At 36.7% G+C, this 27,381-nt stretch overlaps 1 protein-coding gene across 6 annotated transcripts; it reads right to left on the bottom strand.

Annotated features, from left to right (window-relative positions):
* Window positions 1-886: 886 nt before the first annotated feature.
* pdgfab (platelet-derived growth factor alpha polypeptide b) lies at window positions 887-26,167 on the bottom strand. Of its 6 annotated transcripts, none has more exons than XM_051106493.1 (7): window positions 25,219-26,167; window positions 23,949-24,048; window positions 15,950-16,075; window positions 12,424-12,611; window positions 4,486-4,615; window positions 3,857-3,984; window positions 887-1,503 (listed from the first exon to the last, which is right to left on the bottom strand). In XM_051106493.1, exons 1-6 carry the CDS (start codon window positions 25,279-25,281, stop codon window positions 3,902-3,904), a joined length of 690 nt encoding a protein of 229 aa, XP_050962450.1. In that variant the 5' UTR covers window positions 25,282-26,167; the 3' UTR covers window positions 887-1,503; window positions 3,857-3,901. The 6 variants fall into 6 exon arrangements, with proteins under 6 accessions (XP_050962450.1, XP_050962449.1, XP_050962448.1 ...); XM_051106492.1 differs by having other exon boundaries at window positions 12,424-12,614; window positions 23,949-24,045; window positions 25,219-26,163; XM_051106491.1 differs by having other exon boundaries at window positions 887-1,500; window positions 12,424-12,614; window positions 25,219-26,160.
* Window positions 26,168-27,381: the final 1,214 nt, after the last annotated feature.

Raw genomic sequence — 27,381 nt, 5'->3', positions numbered from 1 at the left:
CATCGTTTAGACTGCTGATTGCGCAGAAGGTCCCGTTAAACACCATCTAACATTCTGCCGCCCTAGAAACTTTGAGTTTGTTTACATACACAACGATATGCAAGAAACCCACATTCAAGATATTAAAAGATTTCTCCATGTTTGACATCGAAACAAAAACTGGGTCTTGGGTCTTAAACAGTGTAGGAGATCTTCCCCAGTAGAAGACCTTTCAACTTTTAAAATTCAAGGCCTGAAGGCTTTATCCTTTAGAAATCAAACAAACAGAATCTAACATTTCTGACGTCTCGTGATTGTGAATATGATAAAAATGTACTCTTCATTTGTTTTGATATCTTTATTTATTACAAAGCTTCATACCTAAAGTAAGTGTTTATTGACTATTTGAATGATCTTTGTCTCTCTTTGTAAGTTAGCATTAAATATTATGTTATGGTGAGTAAAGAAGCAAATTATGAACCAACATCTCATGACTTATGATGCTTGTGTGATGGCCAACCTTTTGACACTGTATAGCGTTTACTCTCAATGGGTCATCTTATCCCATCATACAACCATTACACCACAAGAACAGAAAACACAATACATAAACATACTTCCTGCTTGATTCTACATAGCATTATAAATATATTTTTAACAAAAATAAAGCATCTTTCCACAACTGTCTCTTACATGTCTTCCTATGACACATATTTCCAGGACAAAAACCTAGTTTTGAGATAAGCTGTAAAATATAAGCAAGAATGAACTGAAACGTTACTGATAATACTTCCAGATCAATGAAGATGAGCTCTTCTTACAACAGAGAGTGTGAGAAAGAGAGAGATCGCATACATAAATACTTTATTCTGGCATATTGACTGCATTACACTGCCTTCTGTAAGTCTTTGTTCACGGACAGGCAGTTGAACTCTTCGGAAGGACAAAACTTTCTAGAGGCACATTGGAAATTGCAGCTTAAATGTTCTGGACCCAAGAGGACTAAGGCAGAGAACAAGAGAAAATTGCGTCTTCCATTTTAGCAAGGTTATATGACTGCACGTCCTTTAATATGTTCATCCTCTTTTTGAGTCCATTGGTTAGTCCATCCTTCACGGGCATCCTGCTTGAGCGGATCCAAACTCAATGTGAAGTTCATGGTCTCTACAAACTTAGTGTTCTCCAAAAGACTTTCTCCTCATCCTTGACCTTTACGAGAGTCGTATACATAAACAACAGAGAATCGACACAAACATCGTCCTTTTCGGTTTCGTTTCCGCCCAGTGTTTGACCACTTAATAATTAACTGAATACCAATCTTGTTTGTCTTCAGTGTTTGACAGAGTACGTAGAAAGCACCTTTGGTGTTGTGTTTGTGTATAATGTTCCTCTGGATACAGTATCTTTTTTTGAACAGCAATGGGGTCAGTAGGGTCAGAGGTCAAAGTCCCAGTGCTGCTGGAGCATTACGTAGCCACTGTTGTCCTTCAATCCCTCGCTTGATGTGGTTTCACCTCATGTCTACTGGAGGGAGAGAAAGAAAACGAAACAGCTGTTAATAACCTGTCATGTTTTTGTGCAATCTGCTGGAGTGTCAAAGTGATCTGATGTGACTTTTTCTTTAGTAAGACATGCGGTTTGAGTGTCACATATCCACCACGCAGTGATTTTAATGTGTATTATTGGACAGTCTGTGCACATTTAAGAAGGAAAGAACAATGTGAAAGGTGCAATCTTTGTGATCAAGTTCACCGAACCATCAATCCACACCTTTTCATACACACTCAAAATTATGACAAACACACAAGCTCTGTTCCAAAACCTTTTGAGCTGCCAAGCATTTTAAGATATCTAAGTCAACTTCCATTTTAGTTTAATTCCACCTTAGAACAGGGTTGTCAACTTCAGTTTAGCTCCAACCCTAATTAAACACATCTGAACTAGCTAATCGAGGTCTTCAGACTCACTAGAAACTTCCAGGCAAGTCTACTGGAGCTGACTGGAGTAAAACTTTGCAGGACAGTGGCCTTTCAGCACCGGAGCTTGATGCATATACCTTAGAACAGGATGCTCAACTCTGGCCATTGAGGTCCACTTTCCTGCAGACTTTAGCTGCAATCTTGATCAAACTCACCTGCCTGTAACTTTCAAGCAATTCTAAAGACTTTGTTCATGAGTGTTTGATTAATGTTGGAGCTATACTCTCCAGGAAAGTGGACCTCGAGGGTCAGAGTTGAGAAACCCTTAGAAAGGAGATGCCTAGGTAGGCTGTAGACAAGGGCTGGGTAACTTCAGTCCTAGAGGGTCACCGTCCTTCAGAGTTTAGCTCCTACCCTAAATAAACAGACCTGAACGAGCTAATCAATGTCTTCAGATTCACTAGAAGCTTCCAGGCAAGTGTAATGGAGCTCATTGAAGTTAAACTCTGCAGGACAGTGGCCTTTCAGGTTTGGAGCTTTATATGCTTTAGAACAGGGGTTCTCAACTCTGGCCCTCCAGGTCCACTTTCCTGCGGAGTTTAGCTGCAACCTTGATCAAACTCACCTGCCTGTAACAATCTAGTGATTCTGAAGATCTTGTTCAGGAGTGTTTGAGTGGTTGGAGCTAAACTTTTCAGGCAAGTGGACCTCGAGAGCCAGAGTTGAAAAACCCAGCCTTAGAACGGAGATACCTAGGTAGGCTGTAGACCAGGGCAGGTTTAGATGCAACACTAATTAAACACACCTGATCCAACTAATCAAGTCCTTCAGGCTTAATTGAATACTGCATAGTATGTGTGTTGGAGCAAGGTTGAAACAAAACTCTGCAGGGCTGCGACCCTCCAGGAACTGAGTTTGACACCTCTGCACTAGAAACTTCCAGGCTAGTGTATTGGAGCCAGTTGGAGTTAAACTCTGGAGGACAGTGGCCCTCCAAGATCGAAGCTTGATAAATATGCCTTAGAACAGGGGTTCTCAACTCTGGCCCTCCAGGTCCACTTTCCTGCAGACTTTAGCTGCAATCTTGATCAAACTCACCTGCCTGTAAATTTGTAGTGATACTGAAGACCTTTTTCCTGAAGTGTTTGATTAGAGTTGGAGCTAAAATCTCCAGGAAAGAGGACCTCGAGGGCCTCAGTTGAAAAACCCAGCCTTAGAAGGTAGCTGACTAGGAAGGCTGTAGACCAGGGCTGGATAGCTTCAGTCCTGGAGGGCAACTGTCCCGCAGAGTTTAGGTTCAACCCTAATCAAACACACCTGAACAAGCTAATCAATGTCTTCAAGATCACTGGAAAGCTACAGGCAGGTCTGTTTGATTAGGGTTGGAGCTAAACTCTGCAGGATAGTGGCCCTCCAAGACTAAAGCTGCCCATCCCTGAGCTAAACTCTGCAGGACAGCTGCCCTCCAGGAGCGAATTTGCCTACCTCTGCCTTAAAAGGTAGCTGCCTATGTAGGCTGTAGACCAGGGCTGGTTAACTCTGTCCTGCAGAGTTTAGCTCCAACCCTGATCAAACACACCTGAACAAGCTAATCAATGTCTTCAAGATAAATGGAAAGCTACAGGTAGGTGTGTTTGATTGGAGTTGGAACTAAACTCTGGACGGTGGCCCTTCAGGACCAAAGTGGCCCAGCCCTGCTGTAGACTGCAAGGCAGCTCACTCGGTTTTGGAACAGAGCTAAATTTTATAAATGATGAACACAGTTTGATTCCATAAAATAAGTTGCATCAAACAGACAATCCCGTGACCCATGCAGCAAAGCGAAACACAGCACAGTGCAAACGTCTCTCTCGCTCAGTGTTGCGTGACTCTGATTGAATGTCTCGCTCTTTCTCCTGATTGGATCATGCCAAAGATTGATTGCGAAGTGGCAGCAGTTCTGTCCACAGCTGTCCTACCTGCAGGATATTTTGGTCCGCTGAGTGTTAGGAAATGTTTGTCTTTTATTGTATATCCTTGTTGATCTGTACTGCCACTGCTTGCTTTCTGTGTTTCCGTTTTTTACCATTTTTAACTGTGCGTGGGCCTGGAAACACAAGTTTGGGGAAAGGTGCAAGCAGGTGATGGGCAGAAAAGGAAAAAGCAAGAAAAAAAGAAGAAGAAAGCAAGAAGGAATAAAAAGAAAGAATTTATGGCCTCTGGGAGGTGTAAAACAGACTGTAATTGCACTTCATAAATATTTGAGGCTCATGAGATTCCAACCCTTTTATCTCGGCACAAGGTTTTTCGTACACGAGAGCAGAAACCTGTTGAACCTGAAGAACCTTCAGACACACTTCTACGTGCTTCAGCATTCGCACACACCTGTGGTCTTTCTTATCCATTCAATTGCATCATTGCCCAGCACAGTAAAACGCAAGCTCACACAAGCATTGATGTTTGGCAATAGCAGACTGACCGACAGGTGTGTTTGCCTGCGGTGACAGCACAATGCCACGGGCCGCTCAGTGCACAATCCATAGCCAAATAATCATTCAAGATCAAGCCAAACATTCGGTGTATGTGTGCAAGTGCGTGATATATATACCTGTGTCTGCTTCCGCGTGCTCGATCACGTGATGCTGTGACGTGCACACACATTCCAAATGATCCTCTAACCGGACGAGCACCTCCTTCAATTTCGCTTTCTTACGCGATGCGAACTCTACCTTCGCCACCTGGAAGAAGAGAAAAAGACCAGGTTAGAATAGTTTTTTAGTGTATTAGTGCAACATACAGGAAGACAGCATAGGTTTATAACTGCTAGGGCACTACATGCTCAGTTAGCTCCAAACTCTGCCAAATGGTCAAGGGCAACAGTGGAAAAATTTGTCGAACAATTCCTGGGCAATACGCCCAAAACTGTTACATGTTCCACAGTAACGCCCCACTGCAGCACACACAACTCAAAATAACCACCCAGCCTACACAGGGGTCGACTCGTGTCTTTTGTCGTGCTAATTTTAACGCTTAGGGTTCTATTTCTTCTCACTGTTGTGCTAATGCTTGGCTGTAGGTATGATTAGACCTGTTCTGCTCGTTGGAAATCAATGCTGGTCTAAGGCAGTGGTTCCCAATGACGTTCCTGGTCCAGTCCCTGCAACTCTACACTTCTGTATGTCTCCTTTGTCTGGTCTCGGAGTCTGTACTAATGAGCTGATGAGCAGAATCAGGTGAGTTTGATTAAGGAGTTGGGGGGACTGGTCCAGGAACGTGGTTGGAAACTACTGTGCTAGATGGATGATTCTGACCACTGCTGTCGCGTCTCAAGTTCAAGGAAGTTCAACTTCGGAAAAAAGTCTCAAGACTTTTTCCCATTCCACTGCCCGCATCTCACATTTTAAATGAACATCCCCTTGATTGGTCTTTTTAGCGGGGAAATATGTGCTCAGTTTGGTAGAAGTTGGTTTTATAGGCTGCTAAAGAGGTTTTGTAGTGCGGTAAGGAATGGTGCTCCACTTGCTCCATCAGGAATGACGTAGAAAGCAATCGAACCACCACAGTGTGAGTGCGCACAATGGCGCATTTGCAATGCGTTGGCCAAGCATTCAAGTATGCATTGGTTTGCTTCCATTGAGTATTTTTCTGGCTTCGAACACAATCACTAAATTCAGTGCATGACTCACAGAGTGCAAATAAAAAGTCAGTCTACCGTGCAAGTGCAATTGGTTTAACATTATGGAACAAATGATGCAACACTTGGCAACTCCCACAAACCTATAGAGAAATGTCAAAATGTAGGTAGGGAGTGAGAGACAGCCTGTTTCGGTGGCTCTGTCCACCCGGTTATACCTCTTTCCTTCTGTCTGCTGCCCACCTCTCCCTCCTCTTGGACATTCTTGCGCTTGGTTATATTTACAGAGCCAAGTCTAAAACAGCCCGTGGCGTGCAAGAATGTTCTGCGACTGAGGATGAAGGGTGAGACAGACTCTGAGGGGCTTGAGAACTGGTCGGGGGGTTGGGTAAAGGGGTTCAGCAAAGGGTCATAATAAGAAAAAAGAGTCCCCGCACCATCCTTCCCTTCCCCGCCCCAATATTTCCATTCAGATTCAATCATTGCTTTTGCATCTCGGTTTCAAGTCCGAACTTCACACATGCATTCACCCACATACTCGAATGCGCTTTATAAAAAGCCCCAAGTTTCTCAGGAGGCCCTTCCAAGCTCTATTTATAAACTACTGTGCTTTACGCCGCAATGAAAGCCCTGCGAAATCCCAGCGCAGCGCACTAATGGTGTGACATCTGATCCAGCCCCGGCTCCAGCAACCCCAACCCCCTCTGACTCGCCCTGCACTCTGTGAGGACTATTGTCCGGGGTCTGGATAATTGGCATTGGGATTTCCCCGCAAGAAAGGTTGATAAAGAAAGGGTGAGAGAAAGAACGGGCATCGGGAGAGGTGCATCATGGGTAATTAGCATGGGAACAAAGGGAACTGGACACGTAGCCAAGGGACAGGCAGTTTTGCCGCACATCTGTCAGTGGCTAAATCTGACGACAAAACGCTGCGGATAAAGCGAAACCGAGAGCCGCGGAAAGAGCGGGGGTCCGATGGCAGGCAGACGACTGGTGGGGCGATCCGAAAAGAAAGAGGGGTGTGGGGAGCAAGCGTTCTTATTGAGTGAGTGACAAAGAGAGGCCTGAACAGGAACAAGGGATGCTGGGAGGGGGGGAATAAGAGAAACTTTTATCTCATGACCTGCATGTCTAGAGTTACAGAAAGAGTATAGGCGAAATCTCTGCTGTAAAACACACACTGGCACTGACGAAGATAAGGAAAAAAGGTGATCTAATCTGTGCACTTCCTGTCATAACCCTTTAAAAAACGTCCCTAATCACCAGCAGAAAGGCAGAGAGTGAAAAGATGGAAAGAACACAGAATTACAGATATGACAGCAATTACAGCCCACCACATGCAAAGAAAAACAAACAAGAAAGAAGAGAGAGAGAGTTTAGAATTGCATTTTTCTTGCTTTTCAAGAAAAATTCTGGAATTTAGATCAAAGACTACATTCTATTTATGGATTCTATATTATTATATAACTTCACAGACAGATGAATAAAAGACAGTGTTAACATGAGCCTACTGTAAATATATCTCTGAACACAGAGCTATGTTGTTCAGTTTTTGTCAGCAGCATCAGCTTTTCCACTCCAATACAACAGGCTCTTTTGGAATATTCTGCTGTATTTTCTATATTAATACCACGCTTATTCGATTTAGCACTATTTGTGTTTCCTCAGCGTTTGCGTCAGAGATGGGGCCCGTATCCTCACTAACCTGGGCCATTTGAGGCTCCTTAATACCCAAAATCAACACTCGCAACACACCTCGTACTTCCAGTGCCAGTATAAACCATGTATGATTTCCCTTCATACCGACCTCTAAAGAAGGAATCCAAATCTGGCTCATCCAAACACATAAACACTTGCCTTTTGAACCACATCACATGCTGTATTCTTACACTCGCTGGCAAACATTCCAAATCAGGAATATCCTCACTTAGTCTCTTCATTAGGAAAGAACAGTGGTGTGCTGGATTTAGTAACTGTAGCAGTCGATTAACCAGTGATGAAAATAAAATAAACAGCACTCACACACTCTCAGCTGCCTATCTAGATATTCCTACTTCAAGGAAACCACTGCAGCCTTGTTCATTGTTGATCCTAAAGAAAAGTTTTCCTCATGTTGGGCTCAGGTATGCTGATTCATAGATGGAGTGATACGACACTTCAAAATCTTCCAGCAAACCATATAAAGACACATTAAGAAGAGACTTTTAAGGATAGTGAATTAATGAACTATTAAAACAATATTGGACCCCACTGACTTTCACTGCGTAAATTAAAAACTAAAAACTATGATAGTCCATTTCAGCTTTCTGCTGTTAACTGCTATTTAAATGTGGCCTTTCTCTCACGCTGCAGGTCTGATCTGAGTTTCCTCACTGTAAAATGAGGTTTATTCTGTCAGGGGTCCAACTCTTCTCCCCTCCCCCAGCACTTCACTGCAGCACCTGTTGTTGTAGTACTGTGTGATGATGTTTGCATGCAAGTGTGTGTGTGTGTGTGTGTGTGTGTGTGTGTGTTTTAGCAAGACTAATAGACACAAACTGGTTCTGGGAAAATCATTAGTACTGTACACCAGGACGATAGCAAGAGAGGGTAAATGAGGTCAAACAGAAACTGTACAGAAGAGAAATGAACAGGAGAAAATGTATCACTCACTATGGTGCCTGTAGGAATGGAAGTTTTGATTTCAGTTAAAAGAGCCAAATGTCTTTTGATAGCAGCATATGCATGTGTTGCACCTAACCTAAAATGTTCATTTTGTAGCCTTATTCCAACTAAGGCATCAATATTTATGCCATATTTTTAATTGCTGATTTGACATTTGTGACTGACACAGCCAATTGGTTGGAAGATTTCAGTACCAACTCAAGAAGACAGGAGCTGTGCTAGCACGATAAGAACAGGTGATGAGTGAACAGACTTGCCTTAAAGCAACTTTAGGTGAAAGAAGTGAACAGAATCCATCAGAGGAATATGCTGTGCTGGTAACAAGAAGATAGAGCAGCTATCAACTCCTGTTACACTTTACATAACAGCTCAATCACTACTGAGAGAGGGAGAGAGCCGGGCTAAATGCCAGAGACAATATGAAGAAAGATAAATGGATTGCAAAAGAAGAACATGCAGGAGAAAAAAGGCAGAGAAAGAAAACAGATGGACAGTCCGACAGAAAGACAGACAGACAGACAGATAGATAGATAGATAGATAGATAGATAGATAGATAGATAGATAGATAGATAGATAGATGATAGTCCGACAGACAGACAGACAGACAGACAGATAGATAGGTGGATGGATAGACAGATAGACAGTCCAACAGATAGATAGATAGATAGATAGATAGATAGATAGATAGATAGATAGATAGATAGATAGATAGATAGATAGATAGATAGATGATAGTCCGGCAGACAGACAGACAGACAGATAGATAGATAGGTGGATGGACAGACAGATAAACAGACAGAAAGAGATAGACAGATAGACAGTCCAACAGATAGATAGATAGTCCGACAGACAGACAGACAGATAGATAGATAGATAGATAGATAGATAGATAGTCCGACAGACAGAAAGAGATAGACAGATAGACAGTCCAACAGACAGACAGACAGACAGATAGATAGATAGATAGATAGATAGATAGATAGATAGATAGATAGTCCAATAGAAAGACAGTCAGACAGACAGAAACAGATAGACAGATAGATAGATAGGCAGATGGACAGACAGATAGACAGACAGAAAGAGATAGACAGATAGACAGTCCAACAGATAGATAGATAGATAGATAGATAGATAGATAGATAGATGATAGTCCGACAGACAGACAGACAGATAGATAGGTGGATGGATAGACAGATAGACAGACAGAAAGAGATAGACAGATAGACAGTCCAACAGATAGATAGATAGATAGATAGATAGATAGATAGATAGATAGATAGATAGATAGATAGATGATAGTCCGGCAGACAGACAGACAGACAGATAGATAGATAGGTGGATGGACAGACAGATAAACAGACAGAAAGAGATAGACAGATAGACAGTCCAACAGATAGATAGATAGTCCGACAGACAGAAAGAGATAGACAGATAGACAGTCCAACAGACAGACAGACAGACAGACAGATAGATAGATAGATAGATAGATAGATAGATAGATAGATGATAGTCCGACAGACAGACAGACAGACAGATAGATAGATAGATAGGTGGATGGACAGACAGATAAACAGACAGAAAGAGATAGACAGATAGACAGTCCAGCAGATAGATAGATAGTCCGACAGACAGACAGACAGACAGATAGATAGATAGATAGATAGATAGATAGATAGATAGATAGATAGATAGATAGATAGATAGACCCACAGACAGACAGAAAGAGATAGACAGATAGACAGTCCTACAGACAGACAGACAGATAGATAGTCCAATAGAAAGACAGTCAGACAGACAGAAAGAGATAGACAGATAGACAGTCCAACAGACAGATAGACAGTCCAACAGACAGACAGACAGACAGACAGACAGATAGATAGATAGATAGACAGACAGATAGATAGATAGATAGATAGATAGATAGATAGATAGTAGATAGGCAGATAGACAGATAGACAGACAGACAGACAGACAGACAGATAGATAGATAGGTGGATGGACAGACAGATAAACAGACAGAAAGAGATAGACAGATAGACAGTCCAGCAGATAGATAGATAGTCCGACAGACAGACAGACAGATAGATAGATAGATAGATAGATAGATAGATAGATAGATAGATAGATAGACCCACAGACAGACAGAAAGAGATAGACAGATAGACAGTCCTACAGACAGACAGACAGATAGATAGTCCAATAGAAAGACAGTCAGACAGACAGAAAGAGATAGATAGACAGTCCAACAGACAGACAGACAGACAGACAGATAGATAGATAGATAGATAGATAGATAGATAGATAGATAGATAGATAGATAGATAGATAGATAGATAGATAGTCCGGCAGACAGACAGACAGACAGACAGACAGATAGATAGATAGGTGGATGGACAGACAGATAAACAGACAGAAAGAGATAGACAGATAGACAGTCCAGCAGATAGATAGATAGTCCGACAGACAGACAGACAGATAGATAGATAGATAGATAGATAGATAGATAGATAGATAGATAGATAGATAGACCCACAGACAGACAGAAAGAGATAGACAGATAGACAGTCCTACAGACAGACAGACAGATAGATAGTCCAATAGAAAGACAGTCAGACAGACAGAAAGAGATAGACAGATAGACAGTCCAACAGACAGACAGACAGACAGACAGATAGATAGATAGATAGATAGATAGATAGATAGATAGATAGATAGATAGTCCGGCAGACAGACAGACAGACAGACAGACAGACAGATAGATAGATAGGTGGATGGACAGACAGATAAACAGACAGAAAGAGATAGACAGATAGACAGTCCAGCAGATAGATAGATAGTCCGACAGACAGACAGACAGATAGATAGATAGATAGATAGATAGATAGATAGATAGATAGATAGATAGATAGATAGACCCACAGACAGACAGAAAGAGATAGACAGATAGACAGTCCTACAGACAGACAGACAGATAGATAGTCCAATAGAAAGACAGTCAGACAGACAGAAAGAGATAGACAGTCCAACAGACAGACAGACAGACAGACAGACAGATAGATAGATAGATAGATAGATAGATAGATAGATAGATAGATAGATAGATAGATAGATAGTCCGGCAGACAGACAGACAGACAGACAGACAGACAGATAGATAGATAGGTGGATGGACAGACAGATAAACAGACAGAAAGAGATAGACAGATAGACAGTCCAGCAGATAGATAGATAGTCCGACAGACAGACAGACAGATAGATAGATAGATAGATAGATAGATAGATAGATAGACCCACAGACAGACAGAAAGAGATAGACAGATAGACAGTCCTACAGACAGATAGATAGTCCAATAGAAAGACAGTCAGACAGACAGAAAGAGATAGACAGATAGACAGTCCAACAGACAGACAGACAGACAGACAGACAGATAGATAAACAGAAAGACAGTTAAACAGACAGTAAGTAGACAGACAGACAGACTAGGTAAAGTTTAACTCTGGTAAGTGTTGATAGACTCATTATCTGGTGTTATGTTCCACACCCAGCAGTGTCTCCTTTGAAACAAGCTTATCACTGCAATGAACCAAAGTACAGCAGAAATGTGGCCAAGCACACACACTCCCTGCGCAGTGAGGCCTATTTACAGTCTGTCTTTTTTATATTGCGGCTCTGAACAGCAGTAGCTTGTGCAGACCTGCTCCTTTTTTAGGATGAGAAGGAAAAAGTGAGGGAAGGGTAAATACATCTCTTAAGAGTATTTGCTCAAATATATACCACCATAGCTGGAAAGAAACACACATAATATATTCTCGTCCCATCCCCGTGCTCAAAGCTGGAGAAAAACCATACAAGACTAACATGTGTATTCATTTTATGTGGAAAAATGTATAGTGCTATACAATCAACTGAGCGCCCATTCAGAAGACGGTGGAATATGAATAAATGAACAAACAAATAAAAAAATTAAATAAAACTGCTCATATAAGTAAATATATACACAGTACAGATGAAAAGTTTTAATGTATAGTCTCTTTTACTCACCAAGACTGCATTTATTTAAAAAAAAAAAAAAAAAAAACAGTAATATTGTAAAATATTCTCTCTATTTAAAACAGGGGTGTGGCTTAGAATGGGTGTGGCTCTGGAGTGGGTGTGGCCCTGATATTTATACTGCTTAAGATACAAAGTCATCACTGTCTTGCCCACATTTAAATGGCTTTACAGGACTATTACTGCTTTGCTTTTACCTTGACAGTACGGTGCTGTTTTTTGGAGGGGTGACAGCGCATGTTGCCGGTGTTGCAGCAGCCTGTACAGCGTTTCACCTCCACACACGGAGGCCATATTAGGAAGTTTGCAGCGGTGGGATCCACTTGACTGCGGGGGATCTCGTAGATCACTGTCCGTGTCTTGCACATGGCGGGCACCGCCTCCTCTACTGGACACGAGAAATGAGGATGCATGCATAAATTAATATATTAAAACAAATTCAAGACAAAGAATGTTCAAGATATAACTTATTAATTACCTTAAACATAATCAAACTAAACTAAAAAAGCCCAACACACTGAACTAAATAAACTAAAAAAAATAAAAAAAATAAAAATAAACTATACAAAATAAAATAAAATAAAACTATGGTATAATTATACTGTATTAATTATAATTAACTTGTGCTTAATCACACAAACACACAAAATTAAAATACAATAATAAAATAAATAAGAATACAAATATAATGGCACATAATTATGGTAATCATTTAGTAGCATTGCATTATACTGTATTAAATAGCTCCAGCTTAATTATAATGAATTAAGTTTAAAATTTATACACCACTAATTTTAATTAACGCACACTTAATCACATAAACAAACTAAACTAAAATAATAAAATTAAATTAAATTAAAAAACAATAATAAAATAAAATGGCACATGAATATGGTAATCATTTATTAGCACTGCAATAAGCACACTAAACTAAAATAATAAAATAAAATAAATAAAATAAAATAAAATAAATTAAGTAAATTATAATATAATAAAATAAAATGAATTCAAATAAAATAAAATAGCACATGAAAATGGTATATGAATATTAGTAGCACTGCATTTAACAGACTAAACTAAAATAAAAATAAAGAAAATAAAATTAAGTAAAATATAATAAATTCAAATAAAATAAAATAAAGTAATAAAATAAAAATAAAACGGCACATGAATATGGTAATTATTTAGTAGCACTGCATTAAATATACTAAACTAAAAGAATAAAATAAAATTTAATTTAGTTTAGTTTAATTTAATTTAATAATTCAATTTATTTAATTTAATTTAATGGTACATGAATATGGTAATCATTTAGTAGCACTGCATTAAACAAACTAAACTAAAATAAACTAAAAAAATAAACTAAATCAAAACCAAAATCAAAATCAAATAACTACCACTGCACGTGAACATGGTAATCATTCAGTACCACTGAATTACCATTTTTCTGGAACTTTTTTGGAGGGAAAATTTTGCCTGTGCGCTCCTCTGAAACTGATGCCACCCAGCAAAACAAAAAGGCTCTTAAAACGGCATGAGTGGCAAATATTAAAGAGGTTTTTAATATCTCTGAGCCTCTGTATTTACCTAGACCAAAATAAGATCGGCCACAGCACTGAGATCAGCATTCGATCTGGAGGTGTAGTCTCTTTCAGAGCAACAGTTGTAATAAAAATGGCACACAGCTATTCTGAGGCCTAAAGAGCTTTTCTGTGTGCTTGAGTGAGTGATTGGGAGGTACAGAGGGGCCAGAATATCCCAACACACACAAAGACACACACACTGCAGCACTCCACGATTGATGTAAAAGGGGAAGGAAGACTGCATGTCAGAGCTCTGTGTGCCAGTGTGAACTCTGTTCAGTTCAACGAGCTGTGACATGAACTTTGAATGTTTGGAATTTCCTGGCTCGGGTACATTTGTGACCTCACACGTACCACCAATCAAAATACTCTCACGTACAATCAAATAAAGAAGTGCCCTCCGATCATTGTGATTTCCTGAATTAAACTGACATTCTCTGCTTTTTATGTGCGCAACATTGGAAAAGTCGCACCAATCGTAGATGTTTATGTAATATAAAATTCTGACTACAACATTAATAGAAGAGTTCTGGGGTTTAAATTAATATTCTTACTTTCTGAACCTGATGTGCGAAAGCTGTCAAAGTACAGCATATGCTACCAGTCAAAAGATTTTTAATGTTTTTTAAAAATTCTTTTCTGCTCACCAAGCCTGCATTTATTTGATCCAAAGTACAGTAAAATTTTTAAATATTTTTACTATTTAAAATCACCGTTCTCAATACATTTTAAAATGTAATTTATTCCTGTGATCAAAGCTACTTTTTTTAGCATCCTTCAGAATTCATGTGACTGTTCAAGATTATTTATTATTATCATAATTTTTTTAATTAATTTCAAATTTTAAAATTAATTTCTAATTTATATAAATTAATACTTTTATTTAGCAAGGATGCTTTAAAGTGATCAAAAGTGATCGTAAATACATTTATAATGTTACATTCACCATAATAATAAATAATAAAAAAAATAAAATCATAAAAAATACAAATTTGAGCAACAAATCAGCATGTTAGAATGATTTCTGAAGGCTCATGTGACTGGAGTAATGATGCTAAAAATTCAGCTTTGAAATCACAGGAATAAATTACATTTTAAAATATATTAAAATAGAAAACAGTTATTTAAATAGCAAAAATATTTCAAAATTGTACTGTTTTTGCTGTGCTTTGGATCAAATAAATGCAGGCTTGTTGAGCAGAATAGACTTATTTAAAAAAATAATCTTACTGTTCAAAAAATTTGACTGGTAGTGTATACTTGAATATAAAACAGCTAGAAAAGTTAAAATCACAACATATTTTAAAACAAAGCAGTTGCAATATGATGAAAGACACTCAAATAATTTTAGTATTAAATTTATACTATAGATTACATTTTTTTTAAAGAAATTAATACTTTTATTTAGCAAGTACACATTAAACTGATCAAAAATGAGATCTGAGACCTTCCAACTGTTAATTTTTTTGTATAAATATATCTTGAAGTTTCTATCATTAAAAAAAATCATCAAAAAATTATAATAATGAATAAAATTTAAATTAAATAAATAAATGACAGTTTCCACAATAAAAAGAAATGTTACTTGAGCAGCAAATCAGCATATTAAGATGATTTCTGAAGGATCACGTGACACAGAAGACTGGAGTAATGATGCTGAAAAGTCAGCTTTGCATCACAAGAATAAATTACATTTTAAAATATATTCAAATAGAAAACAGTTAGATTAAATTGTAATAATATTTCAACATTTTACTGTCATTAATGTGTTCTAGTATTACATTTCCCTCATGCAAAATTTTCATTTACAATGCTAGCATGGTTGTTGCCAGATTGTTGTTCCCAGGCTGTTACTATATGGTTGTTAAGGTGCTTTTTGTGCGCTGCTATGCACAAATGCAGGACAAGGTTAAGCACTAAAATAAGAAGTAGCACCACGGCAATAGTTGAAATATTATCAGTGAAGCACTATGAATTAACAAACGTTTTGCCAAGCAGTGCAGTTCATGAACTGTTTATGGTTACCAAGCAACTACAAAATTCATCAAATGAGACTCCAGAGGCAGAACTGCTCATTTATGAAATATGTCTTAAATTGAACATTGTCAAGAGCGGCATGTCTTTGAGCATGAGGTCTTACCGACACTCCTCTTCCGTCTGTGGGACAGCTGCAGGCTCTTGAGATCTGAGGAAGCGGCCTTGTATGAGTGATGGCTCTTCTGATGGTGCTTCTGTTTGACCTCCTCAATCACCTCATTTCCAGGACCTCATCAAAACACAGGTTATCCGTATTACTTTCATGTTACTCAGCGAAAAGACAAATCACTTTTTCCCCCCTTTAAAGCCACTATGAATCCACAATGAGGCTATTGAAAGTCTCCAGTAGATGCCCCGCAGCCTTTAGAGGCGAAATGGCACTGCCGTGAGTGGCACCAAGGCATGAAATAATTTCCTTCTTCAGAAACTCATTTTTTCACAAACAATGGCTGCTTTATTCACAGCCTTAATTGGAAATTCATCACGATGGATTTCTGGAGGAACGATGTCATTTCGGCCCTCAATGTGCTTGCCAAGTTTATTATAAAGTCTTAAGTAGCATTGACATGCCTGAGGAACAAATCTGAACTCCTGACAACCTCAGTGGATTGGCCACTGGTACAAATGAGTACACTATTTAAAGAAGAGACGGGACTCCCGTAAGAATCATGAATACAACATCAGCTCAGAAGTGCTGCTTAAACAACCCATGATGCATATGAAAGCTTCACATTAATAAGGTTTGAATGAATCATGTGACATAACCAACAAATACCCAAACAGCTTTCCATGTCAGCGACAGTTCACCCAAAAGCGAAAAAAGTCTGTCATCAGTGACTCACCCTCATGTTGTCATTTTTTGAAGAATGTTATATAGATGTTCTGAAGAATGTTGTTCATCAAACATCTGCTGGTAGCCACTGACTTCACAGTATGGAAAAAAGACACTATGGAAGTCAATGGCTACCAGCAACTGTTTGATTACCAACATTCTTCAAAAAATCTTCTTTTGTGTTCAACGCAAACTCATAGAGGAGTCTGGAACAACATGAGGGTGAATATATGATACAGGAATTTAATTTTTGGGTAAATAAAAAAGAAAATAATAAGATCAGTATTTTGATCTTAAAATCAGTCTTCCTGTGAAACATGAAATCGCTTCCTTTTATTCCTACAGATCTAAACTAGCTGCACTTTGAGAGGTAGACACTCAGGAACTGTAAGCATATTTATTATATGAAATATGAAATTATGTTCTGTCAAAAGAAACTATAAAAGTGACTTGTAAAAAGTCTTGACATGTAAATCTGTTGTTCATTTGTTGCATTTTATGATAAAGTTATGACAAAAAATAGTGTATTTTTAATTTATTTTCATTGCTCAAAAATAGTTTTTGTATAGTAAAAACATTACAAATATACACTTTGCACATTACATATACATGCATACGTATTATAATAAAATCTAATAATAGATTATCACAGAATTTTTACAACCCCGTCCGTCAAAATGTCAGACAATGTTAAAGTCTAGCACAACCTCTGATATAATATAATATAGCATATAATATAGCAATATTATACTGTAAATGTATAATTAATTATTATGACTTATTCAAATATGAATAATTAAAACAAATAAAAATGTAAATTTTTATAAAATCAAAACTAATAAAACTGATAATTAAATACTGAAAAATGTAAAATTTTTAAAAAGTTTTATTCAGTTTACTCAGTAGTTTCATAGTTTAGCAATAGTTTTATTTCTTTTCATGAGAAGATGGAACAATTTATGGTGCTGTGTTAAGGGATGAAAAATCCCTTTATTATTTCTTGTTTTTGTATATTTTTATTTATTTTAATTCTTCATAAATTGTATTTATATAGTAAAGATATTGCAAATATACTATTGTTCAAAAATAGTGTTTATATAGTAAAAATACTGCAAATATATGACAAATGAAAACTATTTGCGAATAATTAATACAAATGTAATTTTTATATCAGATAAAATGAATAAAACTGATAATTAAATTTAATTTTAATCATTTAGTTTTTAGTTTATTTTTAATTTAGTTTTATTATATTTAATATAGATTTATATTTAATATAGAATTATAGATGGTTTTATTTTTTCATATTCAAAATTTGATTCATTTTTTAGTTTTGTTTGGTTATATAAATTATAACCAAACAATACTAAAAAATAAATACAATTTTGAATATGAAAAAATGATTTGATATTTTTTTTTATTTGATTAATGAATATATATATATATATAAATAATTTATTAATAATATATTAATGATTAATTAATATATATGTTTTATTTAAAAAATAAAAACGAATAAAAGTAAATCATTTTTTTAGTTTATTTTTAATTTAGTTTTATTTATTACATTCATTAGTTTGGTTCTAATTATATATATATATATATATATATATATATATATATATATATAAATATGGCAATATCATACTGCAAATATTAATGCAATATATAAATATATACATTAAATGTGTCATGTAGTGTGTGTGTATGTATAGATTAGATATAGATATATAGTTGTAGATATAGATAGATATCCAGATACAGATGTAGATACAGATACAGATACAGATATAGATATACATATAGATATAGATACAGATATGTATGTACATATGTATGTATATCTAACTAATCTACACTACATAAAATGTCAAAGTAAAATGGTTATCTGATATAGTTCTATAGATATTTTAAGTCGGTTTAGTTTACCCAAGCGTGCAGTGCGGTTAAACATCAAGCTGGCTAATCTATGAGAGGCTGAAGAACTGCGCCCAGCTCTGAGGCGTGAGGGTGCGACCGTCAGGAATGCTAAGAGAGCAAAGCACCCAAACACACTCTCTGAACTTAAAAGACTGCATGACCACACACACAGTCCTGAAGCAGGAAACACAAGTGACATGTCAACAAAAGCCCCGCTCTGTTCTGTGTCTCTAGTTCGTCTCATCTTTCCTAGCAAATGGAAGGCCATTGTTTTTAAGTTGTTTTTCAGAGTCAGTCAAAGAGTGCGCGCTGACCCGCAGAGAGAGAGAGTTCAGCATTTGATCCTGCACAACACACCTTATCTCATGTTCACATCAAAACGCACTCTTATGATGTCAAACTCAAGAACTTTGTTCTCTCCAACACAAAAACACAAGACGACCAACTGAAAGAAAGCACTTAAAGGAACAGCTCACACAAAAAGGAACGTTTTGTCATCAGATGTTGGGAAAGAAGGAAATTGAGCAACGTTGCTTCATCTTCTTTCAAACCCATATGCAAATGAGCAAATGAGATTTACAGTGGAGAGGATTTCAGTAAATAATGACATTTATTTTGGTTTGTCATTGGAAAAATACTGCTTACAAATTATTTATTTAGTTAGTTAGCTAGTTAGTTATGTGTATTACTTACTAATATATCAATTCTTAATATATTAATAATATAGATAAATTAATAGAACAAATATAAGTGTATAATATAGAAAATATAATGTGACAATTACCTAATGATGCCAAAGACGAAAATGTGACTTATGTAATATTTATTCACATTTTAACTTTACATATATTAAAATACCCATATTTAATTTATTATTATATTAATAAGATATTATTATTAATTATTATTATTATTATTATTATTATTATATCTCAAAATGGTATACAAATGTAGCATAATTTATCAGCAGATTCTGAACCAAAAATATTTTCCTTTTTCAATCTGAAAAAAAAAATCTTAAAAAATCTTAAAAAATATACCAATTGTAATATTTACACATATTTTAATTTATTAAAATTTAAATTACACTTATTATTTGTTAAATTAACTTTACATTTATTTATTTATTTATTTATTTGTTCTGAACCAAAAAAAAATACTTATTTAAATCTGAGAAAATCATATGAAAATATATCTTTTGTAATATTTACTCATTTAAATTTATTAAAATTAAAATTCCATTTATTATTTATTTTTATTTACCTTTTTTTTTAATCAGAATTGTCTGAACCAAAAATTGACTTATTTTAATCTGAGAAAATCATATGAAAACATGTAATATTTGTAATATTTACTCATATTTTAATTTATTATTTGTCACATTTACTTTTATTTATTTTTTAATATAATTATTTATTATTCTTAATGAAAAACTGACTTATTAATTACATTTATTATTTGTTATTTTAACACTTTTATTTATTTATTTATTCTGCACCAAAAATTTACTTCCTTAAATCTGAGAAAATCATACGAAAATATACTTGTAATATTATGTAATGTCTGTAATATTTATTCATATCATATTTTAATTAAAATTAAAATTGCTTTTATTTATTTATTTATTCATTAAGAAATATTTCTTCCTATTTTAATTTATTTAAAATTACATTTATTTATTTTTAACACATATTTATTTATTATTCTGAACCACAAATGTTGCCTTCAATCTGATGGCGATTGTCAAAAGTGGGCCTGATTAATCAGTCTGCTTTATATATTAGGCTGTCTCTGCATGACGTGGTTTCAGTGTGTAAAAAAAAATAAAAGCGCTGCTAAACATCTCATTTCAATCTTTTACTCTTCCACAGAAGAAAGAAACTCAAAGTAGGTTTGGTTAAACGATGACAGAATTATAATTTCCAGTTCATTATTCCCTCAACTCCTCTCCTCTCCAACACTGTAAAACTGACACATTTCCATCAAGTATCATTCGGCAGGTGATTTTTACCCACATTAACTTGCAGCACAATAATTACAGACACAATCTACCTGCAGCAACCCACTTTTATGTGCCCTCCTCACAATTGCACGATGCTGATGAAAGCATTCTTCCAGTAACTGTGTAAATTGCTGGTTCTGAACTTATAATCTTTGCATTACCAGCACAGATCTTTAACCAGCAGACCTGTATCATCAAACCCCTCTGTCTCTAACTATCTCTCTCCGTGTGTGTGCTTTCTCCGAATCAATTACAAAGGACAACATTAGCCCTTCTTCACGGATTGACAGCTGTCCTTTCATCAAACAAAAGGACGTCCCTCCATCTGTGCCGCTTTCTTCTGGATGTGAAAGCGCAGGGCGACAGGAGAGGCAGACAGATGGATGTTGATAAGTTAAAAGGCTGCTGGGAGGCGCAGAACAAGTGCGGCCTGTTCCAGGTGAGCGGAGAGGTCACGTGCTCTGACCCCAGAGAAAGAGAGACACCGTTTCCTCCCTAAATCACTGTCACTGCTTTCATGACCTCTAATTATCCGTCCATTAGCGGGAGATACCTATCTGTGCCTTCCTCCTCTCATCATTCGGACAGTTGACGAGGTTAGCGCTCTGATCTGAGGCATAACAGCCCGCTACTGCTTCCTAAATGAGATTAATCGGAACGGAAAACAGGAAAACGTTCAGAGCTGCTAAAACAATAATAGCAGTGACGTCGATAGTCTCACAAAATGCTTCTTATATCTATGGAAGTAGATTCTGACTTTTTTTCTCATAAGCCTGAGTTTATATCTTACAACTCAGACATTATTTGTCGCAATTCTGAGAAATTGCAAGACGTAAAGCAGGGTCAGAAATGAACTTTTCCATTTAGGGGCAATATTTGCCCCCTGGAATTGATTTCCAGGCGCATTTTTTACATTTGCAAAGGCAGTTTTTATGATCAACTTATTATTGTAAAAAACATACATTGTCTTTAAATGTCAAATACTTACATTTACCCAATTACTTTAATCAACCATTTAAACATTTATATGTAAATTATAATTAATTATAGTTATGCAAAAACTTCCGCTATAATCACTGAAGCTACGAAATTAATATTTTGTTTACATCTTACCTGCACTGTTTATGTTGTTTATAATGAGGGAATTCGTAAGCAGCTCCGGCGCTGACTAATATAAGCGCCTCTGATTGGCACGTTTTCAGCGCTGATTAATCTAAACGCCTCTGATTGGTCAATGCATTCCTAAATTAAACAGTAACGCGTTTGATTGGTTATGAGGCTCAACGCTGCACAAAACAAAGCAATCTGATGCAGTGTGAGCGGATATGAATGTAATTGTCATGTTTCATTCATTCTCACATTTGATTTTAATCGCGACAGCTGTGATACGTTGTTTAATTGTGCAGGGGCATTCTTTGACCCTTTGTCTTGAATTTATGGGGCGTTTTTGTTCATTTTGGGGCCACAAGCCCTCGTTAATTTCTGACCCTGATGTAAAGTCAGTACTGCAAATATACTGTAAACTTGCAATTCTGAGAGGAGAAGTCAGAATTGTGAAATATTTAACTTGCAATTGCAAGTTTATAGCCTGGAATTGTGAGATATAACCTACACATTAGGTGAGATAAAAAGTGATTTTTTTTTAATCCGTGGAAGAAATAAAAGACAAAATTGCAAGATGAATTCTAAGAAATAAGTTGGAATTCTGAGATATAAACTCGAAATTGCAAGAAAGAACATCAGAATTATGAGTTTATATCTCTATTTTGAGTTATTATATCGCAGAAAAAGTGAAATGTTTCTGTAGGTATAAGTTTAGCAATAGACAGAATTTAAGAGCTAAAAGCCCCGTTCAAAAAAATCTTTAGATGTTATATTGATTTTTGATCTTAAAAAATGATTCTTGAGTGGTTGAGGTGAAGAAACTATGCTTTATGATTACAGTGAACATGCAAACAACCTATTCAGGTCTTTCTCTTTGACTGACACGCGACGGCTTTGAACAGTCTGACTTTAAAAAGATCTGAAAATATACCATCACTGGCGTCAGGCATCTTTTACTAGTCTTTGGGTGTCTGACAGACAGCCTGATTTATGTAGACACCAATAAAAATGAGATTACTAGAGTACTATATCTAACAAAATTTCAGGATTTATCTATTTGAAACACATCTAGGGTATACTTCACGCTAAAAATCAAAAGAAAAAAAAAAGTATGCTATATTTTGCACATTATTTTCTTCAAAATATATTTTCACAACAGCATTTTTAAATGACTTAAAATAAAATATAAAATAAAACAACTAAAATACTGTAAAAATCTTAAGAATAAAACAAATTATTAAATAAAGTATGTAATTTAAAATAAATCTTAAATATAAAAAAAGCAAAATGCAAGTTCGGTTTTTTTTCTGTACATTCAGGAGTGAAATGTAACTTATACATGTTCTTGACAGGCTCAAATAAAAGTCGATTATTTACTCCAATGCAATGCACACCAATTCTAACCAATGGAGCCAAAGAGCCCAAAACACCCAAAAAAATTTTAAAGGCAGATATTTTCTATCAAACTTCAAAGGAGCCCCGCCATTTGATATATTACAAGTGCCTGTGTAAATACCAGCTCAAGTGAACTCAGAGACGGCTCGTGTTAGTGATCACTGTAATATTATCCAAACTAAAAGAGGGTGAAGAAGACACAGAAGAAGGAGGGGGAAAACAAGCAGCAGAACACCAGATTTCCTCCCTGCACAAAGCATATTTCACTCACTGTTAACATCAACACTCCTGTTGCAACATTGAATGCCCTGAGGACTTGTATTTATGATATGAGGCGAAGCTCTGTTATCATTATTCAGCCCGTCCCCCCTGCACACCTATCACACCTATGCTCTCACCACAGAAACCAGACTTGGTTACACTCATACCCCAAATTATACTGTCTTGCTTTTTTTTCCTTTTGTAATTACCGGTAATTCGCCTGTAAATGAAATTATAGTGGGCAAATGAAACCACTTGCGGACAGTTTAAGTATAGGAAAACTTGGCTTCCCGTTCGCCGTGACGTAAGTTTGGACATAAGATCCATGCGTCGCTCTAAAAACAGAAGCAATCTGTGAAGAAGAACTATTTATGACTCTCCACCCATTGGCCGGTATAAGCGATACCTTTAAATTGTTTTGTGCCACTCATAAAACACAGCTTCACGGGCTTTATGACGTGTACGACATTACACTTGAACCACAGCAACTACAACAAACACCTGTAAATAGCCCTGCCATACAACACATGAGATTAGCTGAGGAACAAAGTCCACAGAGGTGTCAAGAAGACAATGAGCAGAATTTACCTGGGGAATTTACCTCCAGTAGCCGCTGGAGGTCGCTGATGCTGTTGATTTCGCTGTGGGACAGTCTGTCGATGAAATCTTGAGGGATTGCAAACTCCTTCTGCCGACATAAAAACAGATCAGTTGCGGCATTTGACAAATTTAGCACGACAGATAAGTGCATTTCTGCGTATCAGTAGCGTGAAAAGTTGAAAAGTCATTCACATCAACAAAACTCGAGCACATGCTATTTTACGGTTATTAGAAAAATATACGATATTAGTCTGCACTCTTAAAAATAAAGGTTCTTTATTGGAATCGATGGTTCCACGAAGAACTTTGAACATCCATGGAACGTTTCAAATGCAGAAAAGGTTCTTCAAAATGGTTCTTTTAAGAACTGTTCAATGAAAGGTTCTTGGGGAACTAATGTTCCTCTATGGAATCACTTTAAAAACACCCTATTGGAACCTTTATTTTTAAGAGTGTGTGTGTATGGTAATAAAATGTGACTAAAAAAGAAATAACAATTGTTTAACTTCCATTTATATTTTTTCCTTCAGATCTTAGTGGACAAAATATATAACATCCGAATTGTCCCATAACAAATCATACGGAGTTATAAATGACACATCTTGAATAGATCAAGCACAAGCGTCTTCTCTTTTCAAAATTTTGATCTGATATTTTATTACGTTTGTCAGTAGAGGGCGATCTTCAATAGTCAACCCTGTTACCATGATTTTGTACAGTAAAACAGCTGTTATAAAAACTAAGCATTTGTCTTCAGGGCATATATTCTTATGCACATGGCTAATAATGGCTAAATGAACTAGAAAAAACATCAAAAAGTTCTTGAAGATTGTCAACCCTGTTACTTTTTTAAAAAGCGTATGTATATCCGAAAATATATATGAATAGGCGTACTTTCAAGATGAGATGAACACAACGCACTTCTTTGAAATAAGCGTTGCATAAAAAAATCCCAAATAACCACCTATTTTGTAGGAGCACGGTTAAAAATGTAATACAAGAACGCTTGTAAATATTCCAGAGAACAGCTGATCTACTTATCACATGTTCAGCTGTAACCATAACTGAGTTGATACCATAAAAAATAAAAAAAAAATGATGTGGATCTGAGACACATTTACCATAGATCATTATTCCCATCAATGCAATTACTGGAAAAATTCTGTTCAAAATTCTATGATTCTATTACACAGCTTAAACTCTACGACCTGCCCCGGTGTGACAAGCCATAACTTTGCCATAATCTTTGGCACTTTACCTCAGCAGTTGCCAGCAGAAGGTGCGAGGTGAGGAGCAGAAAGCAGCAGAATAAGGTTCTCATCTCCTTCCAATGTCAATTTTCCACTCAATAAGAAAGATGCAGACTGTAGGAGCCTTGGAACTGCTCCTGAGCGCAGAAAGTCCAGAACCATACCTTGAAGAGATCTCCCTTTAAATGACCCGAAGCACCAGCTCAAGTCTTTAGAGGAGAATCCAAACTGTCCTGGTACTCCAGGTGCTGGTACTGGTCCAAACACGCCCTGTATTGAATCTCAAAAGTGATTTGACATGCAAAAGGTAGTCATGGCTGTCCAAGCCTGAGCGATCCAAAGACAGAACCCCTTTTGCATTGCCTAGGTTAATATATAGATTAAAAACTCAATGAGAAATTCTTGACAGAAGTTTACAAGTGAGTCCATGCACCTTATATAGCCTCGAGCTCAGCACTGGATTTTCAAGTAGGTCGTCATGCAGTGAAAGTACAATCCCAGGTTAATATCCATGAATAAAGCAGAAGAAAAGAGCTCAGAGTTGGTCGTGTTCTCTAGAGTTCGTGCACTGAATGCTGTCTCATGCACGTCTGATCTGCGGAATATATGCGCCTCCCCTCGCGCTCCGGTAATCACCGATGAGCGCTCAAGGAGGCGGTTGGCTGGAGCTGCATGTGAAATTTAACCCTTCAACCCCTTACTGAGGCACTTACATCTCAGATCTGTATGTAAAATGTGTTGACTGAAACGGCCGCTCGTTAAAAACTTAATAACAGCACCTGCAACCAATTTAACTGTCGCTATTCACAAGCATATGGCCTCGAATTACTTATTGCTTTTATAAACCTCTTCATTTATAATAAAGAAAAAGTAATAAAAATACGGTATTTTTTCCGCTATAACAATAATAGAATGTTAATGGATGCCACGCCCAGTGATATTTGGTGTGTCAGAATCAGAAAGAGGGCGTTTTATGTCATAACTTTATAATGCACATTATAAAATGGATAATTCGGGTCCTGCCTTCTGATAGAGCTAAAACATACAATATAGCACGCCAAACGAAACGTCAAAACACCTGTTTAACGAGGCGAATCAGTGCTTCGCCCATAGCGGAGCGCTTGTTGCACAGCAACGTTATGTCAAATCAGGGATTATATTTTCTAGCGGAAGGATACAAGTTAATGTGTAAACTAAATAAATAAAATAGCGTGAAATAGCGTACTAGTCTTCTATTTCTACTTTTTTTTGTCGTATATACCACAATGATAGGCCTAAGATAGAACATAACGCAACTTTTTCTCAAAAGTCACTTGCTTTATTACACAATACTTTCTATTTTTGTTATGGACCAGTGAAGGTCTTCCTGTATTACTGCATTTTCACTTGTGCTTTCAGCAGAATTATGATTAAATGACGTGAGAAGAAAATCCTAGAGTCTGTAAGACTCAACACCTTTTCAAAGAGAAAAGAGAAGAGGATCAGATTTTGATGTACAGCAACTGGCAGATGAACTGAGAGGATCTTGAGGAGGAACAGTGATCAGAGGAAATGAAACTTGAATGTTGCAAGGAGAGGAACAGCAATTGTGAACTTCAGGAGAATGAAAGCTGGAAAAAAAAAAAAAGACTGAATGAAAAATCCATTTCTGGACTGATTTTCTTTCTCAAATTCTGTTTGTTTTTCCTTAGCTTTATGTGTTTCACTTTCTGTCGCACATCATGAAGCCACCTTAGGTTTTATGAAGGTACTTTAATAAATATATAAATTCTTTTATGATATTATTAACAGAAAGTAGAGTCAAATAAAGAAAAAGGAGAGTGAAATACAGTGAGCTGTCTGGCACCTGAGAGGGATTCCCCATTAAAAAGCGCTTTCACTGGCAGCTGAGCAGTATGTTCCTATAAGAACATCATGCCCAATAAAGACTTCCACAGAAGCTGGCACACAGTAAAAACAGCCATAAACTTGTGGAATATGTTCCAGAAGTGGATGACTGTTTGTTTCCACAGGCTACATGTAAATTAGAATCAGTGCAGTCCTATAAGCTAAAGAGAGTAACAATTACAGAAGCCTAGCAAAAAAAATGTGAACATTTAAGTCGCATAGTTAAGTTACTAACAGAGCCAAGGAGAAAAATGACAGACAGACAGATAGAGAGAGAGACAGAC

This window comes from Labeo rohita, chromosome 3, assembly GCF_022985175.1.
Source record: "Labeo rohita strain BAU-BD-2019 chromosome 3, IGBB_LRoh.1.0, whole genome shotgun sequence".
NCBI classification, from domain to species: Eukaryota; Metazoa; Chordata; class Actinopteri; order Cypriniformes; family Cyprinidae; genus Labeo; species Labeo rohita.
The sequence above is the reverse complement of the archived record's forward strand: the minus strand, read 5'-3'. Positions and strand labels throughout refer to the sequence as shown.

What these genes read in the sequence shown, in the direction of transcription:
- pdgfab (XM_051106491.1), bottom strand. Translation starts at nt 25,281, where the DNA reads ATGAGAACCTTATTCTGCTGCTTTCTGCTCCTCACCTCGCACCTTCTG. An exon ending in ACTGGAGGTAAATTCCCCAG is followed by an intron (nt 16,076 to 23,948) that starts GTAAATTCTGCT and finishes TGTTTTGATGAG; the next exon opens with GTCCTGGAAATGAGGTGATT. An exon ending in GCACGCGGAAGCAGACACAG is followed by an intron (nt 3,985 to 4,485) that starts GTATATATATCA and finishes TTGTGTTTCCAG; the next exon opens with GCCCACGCACAGTTAAAAAT.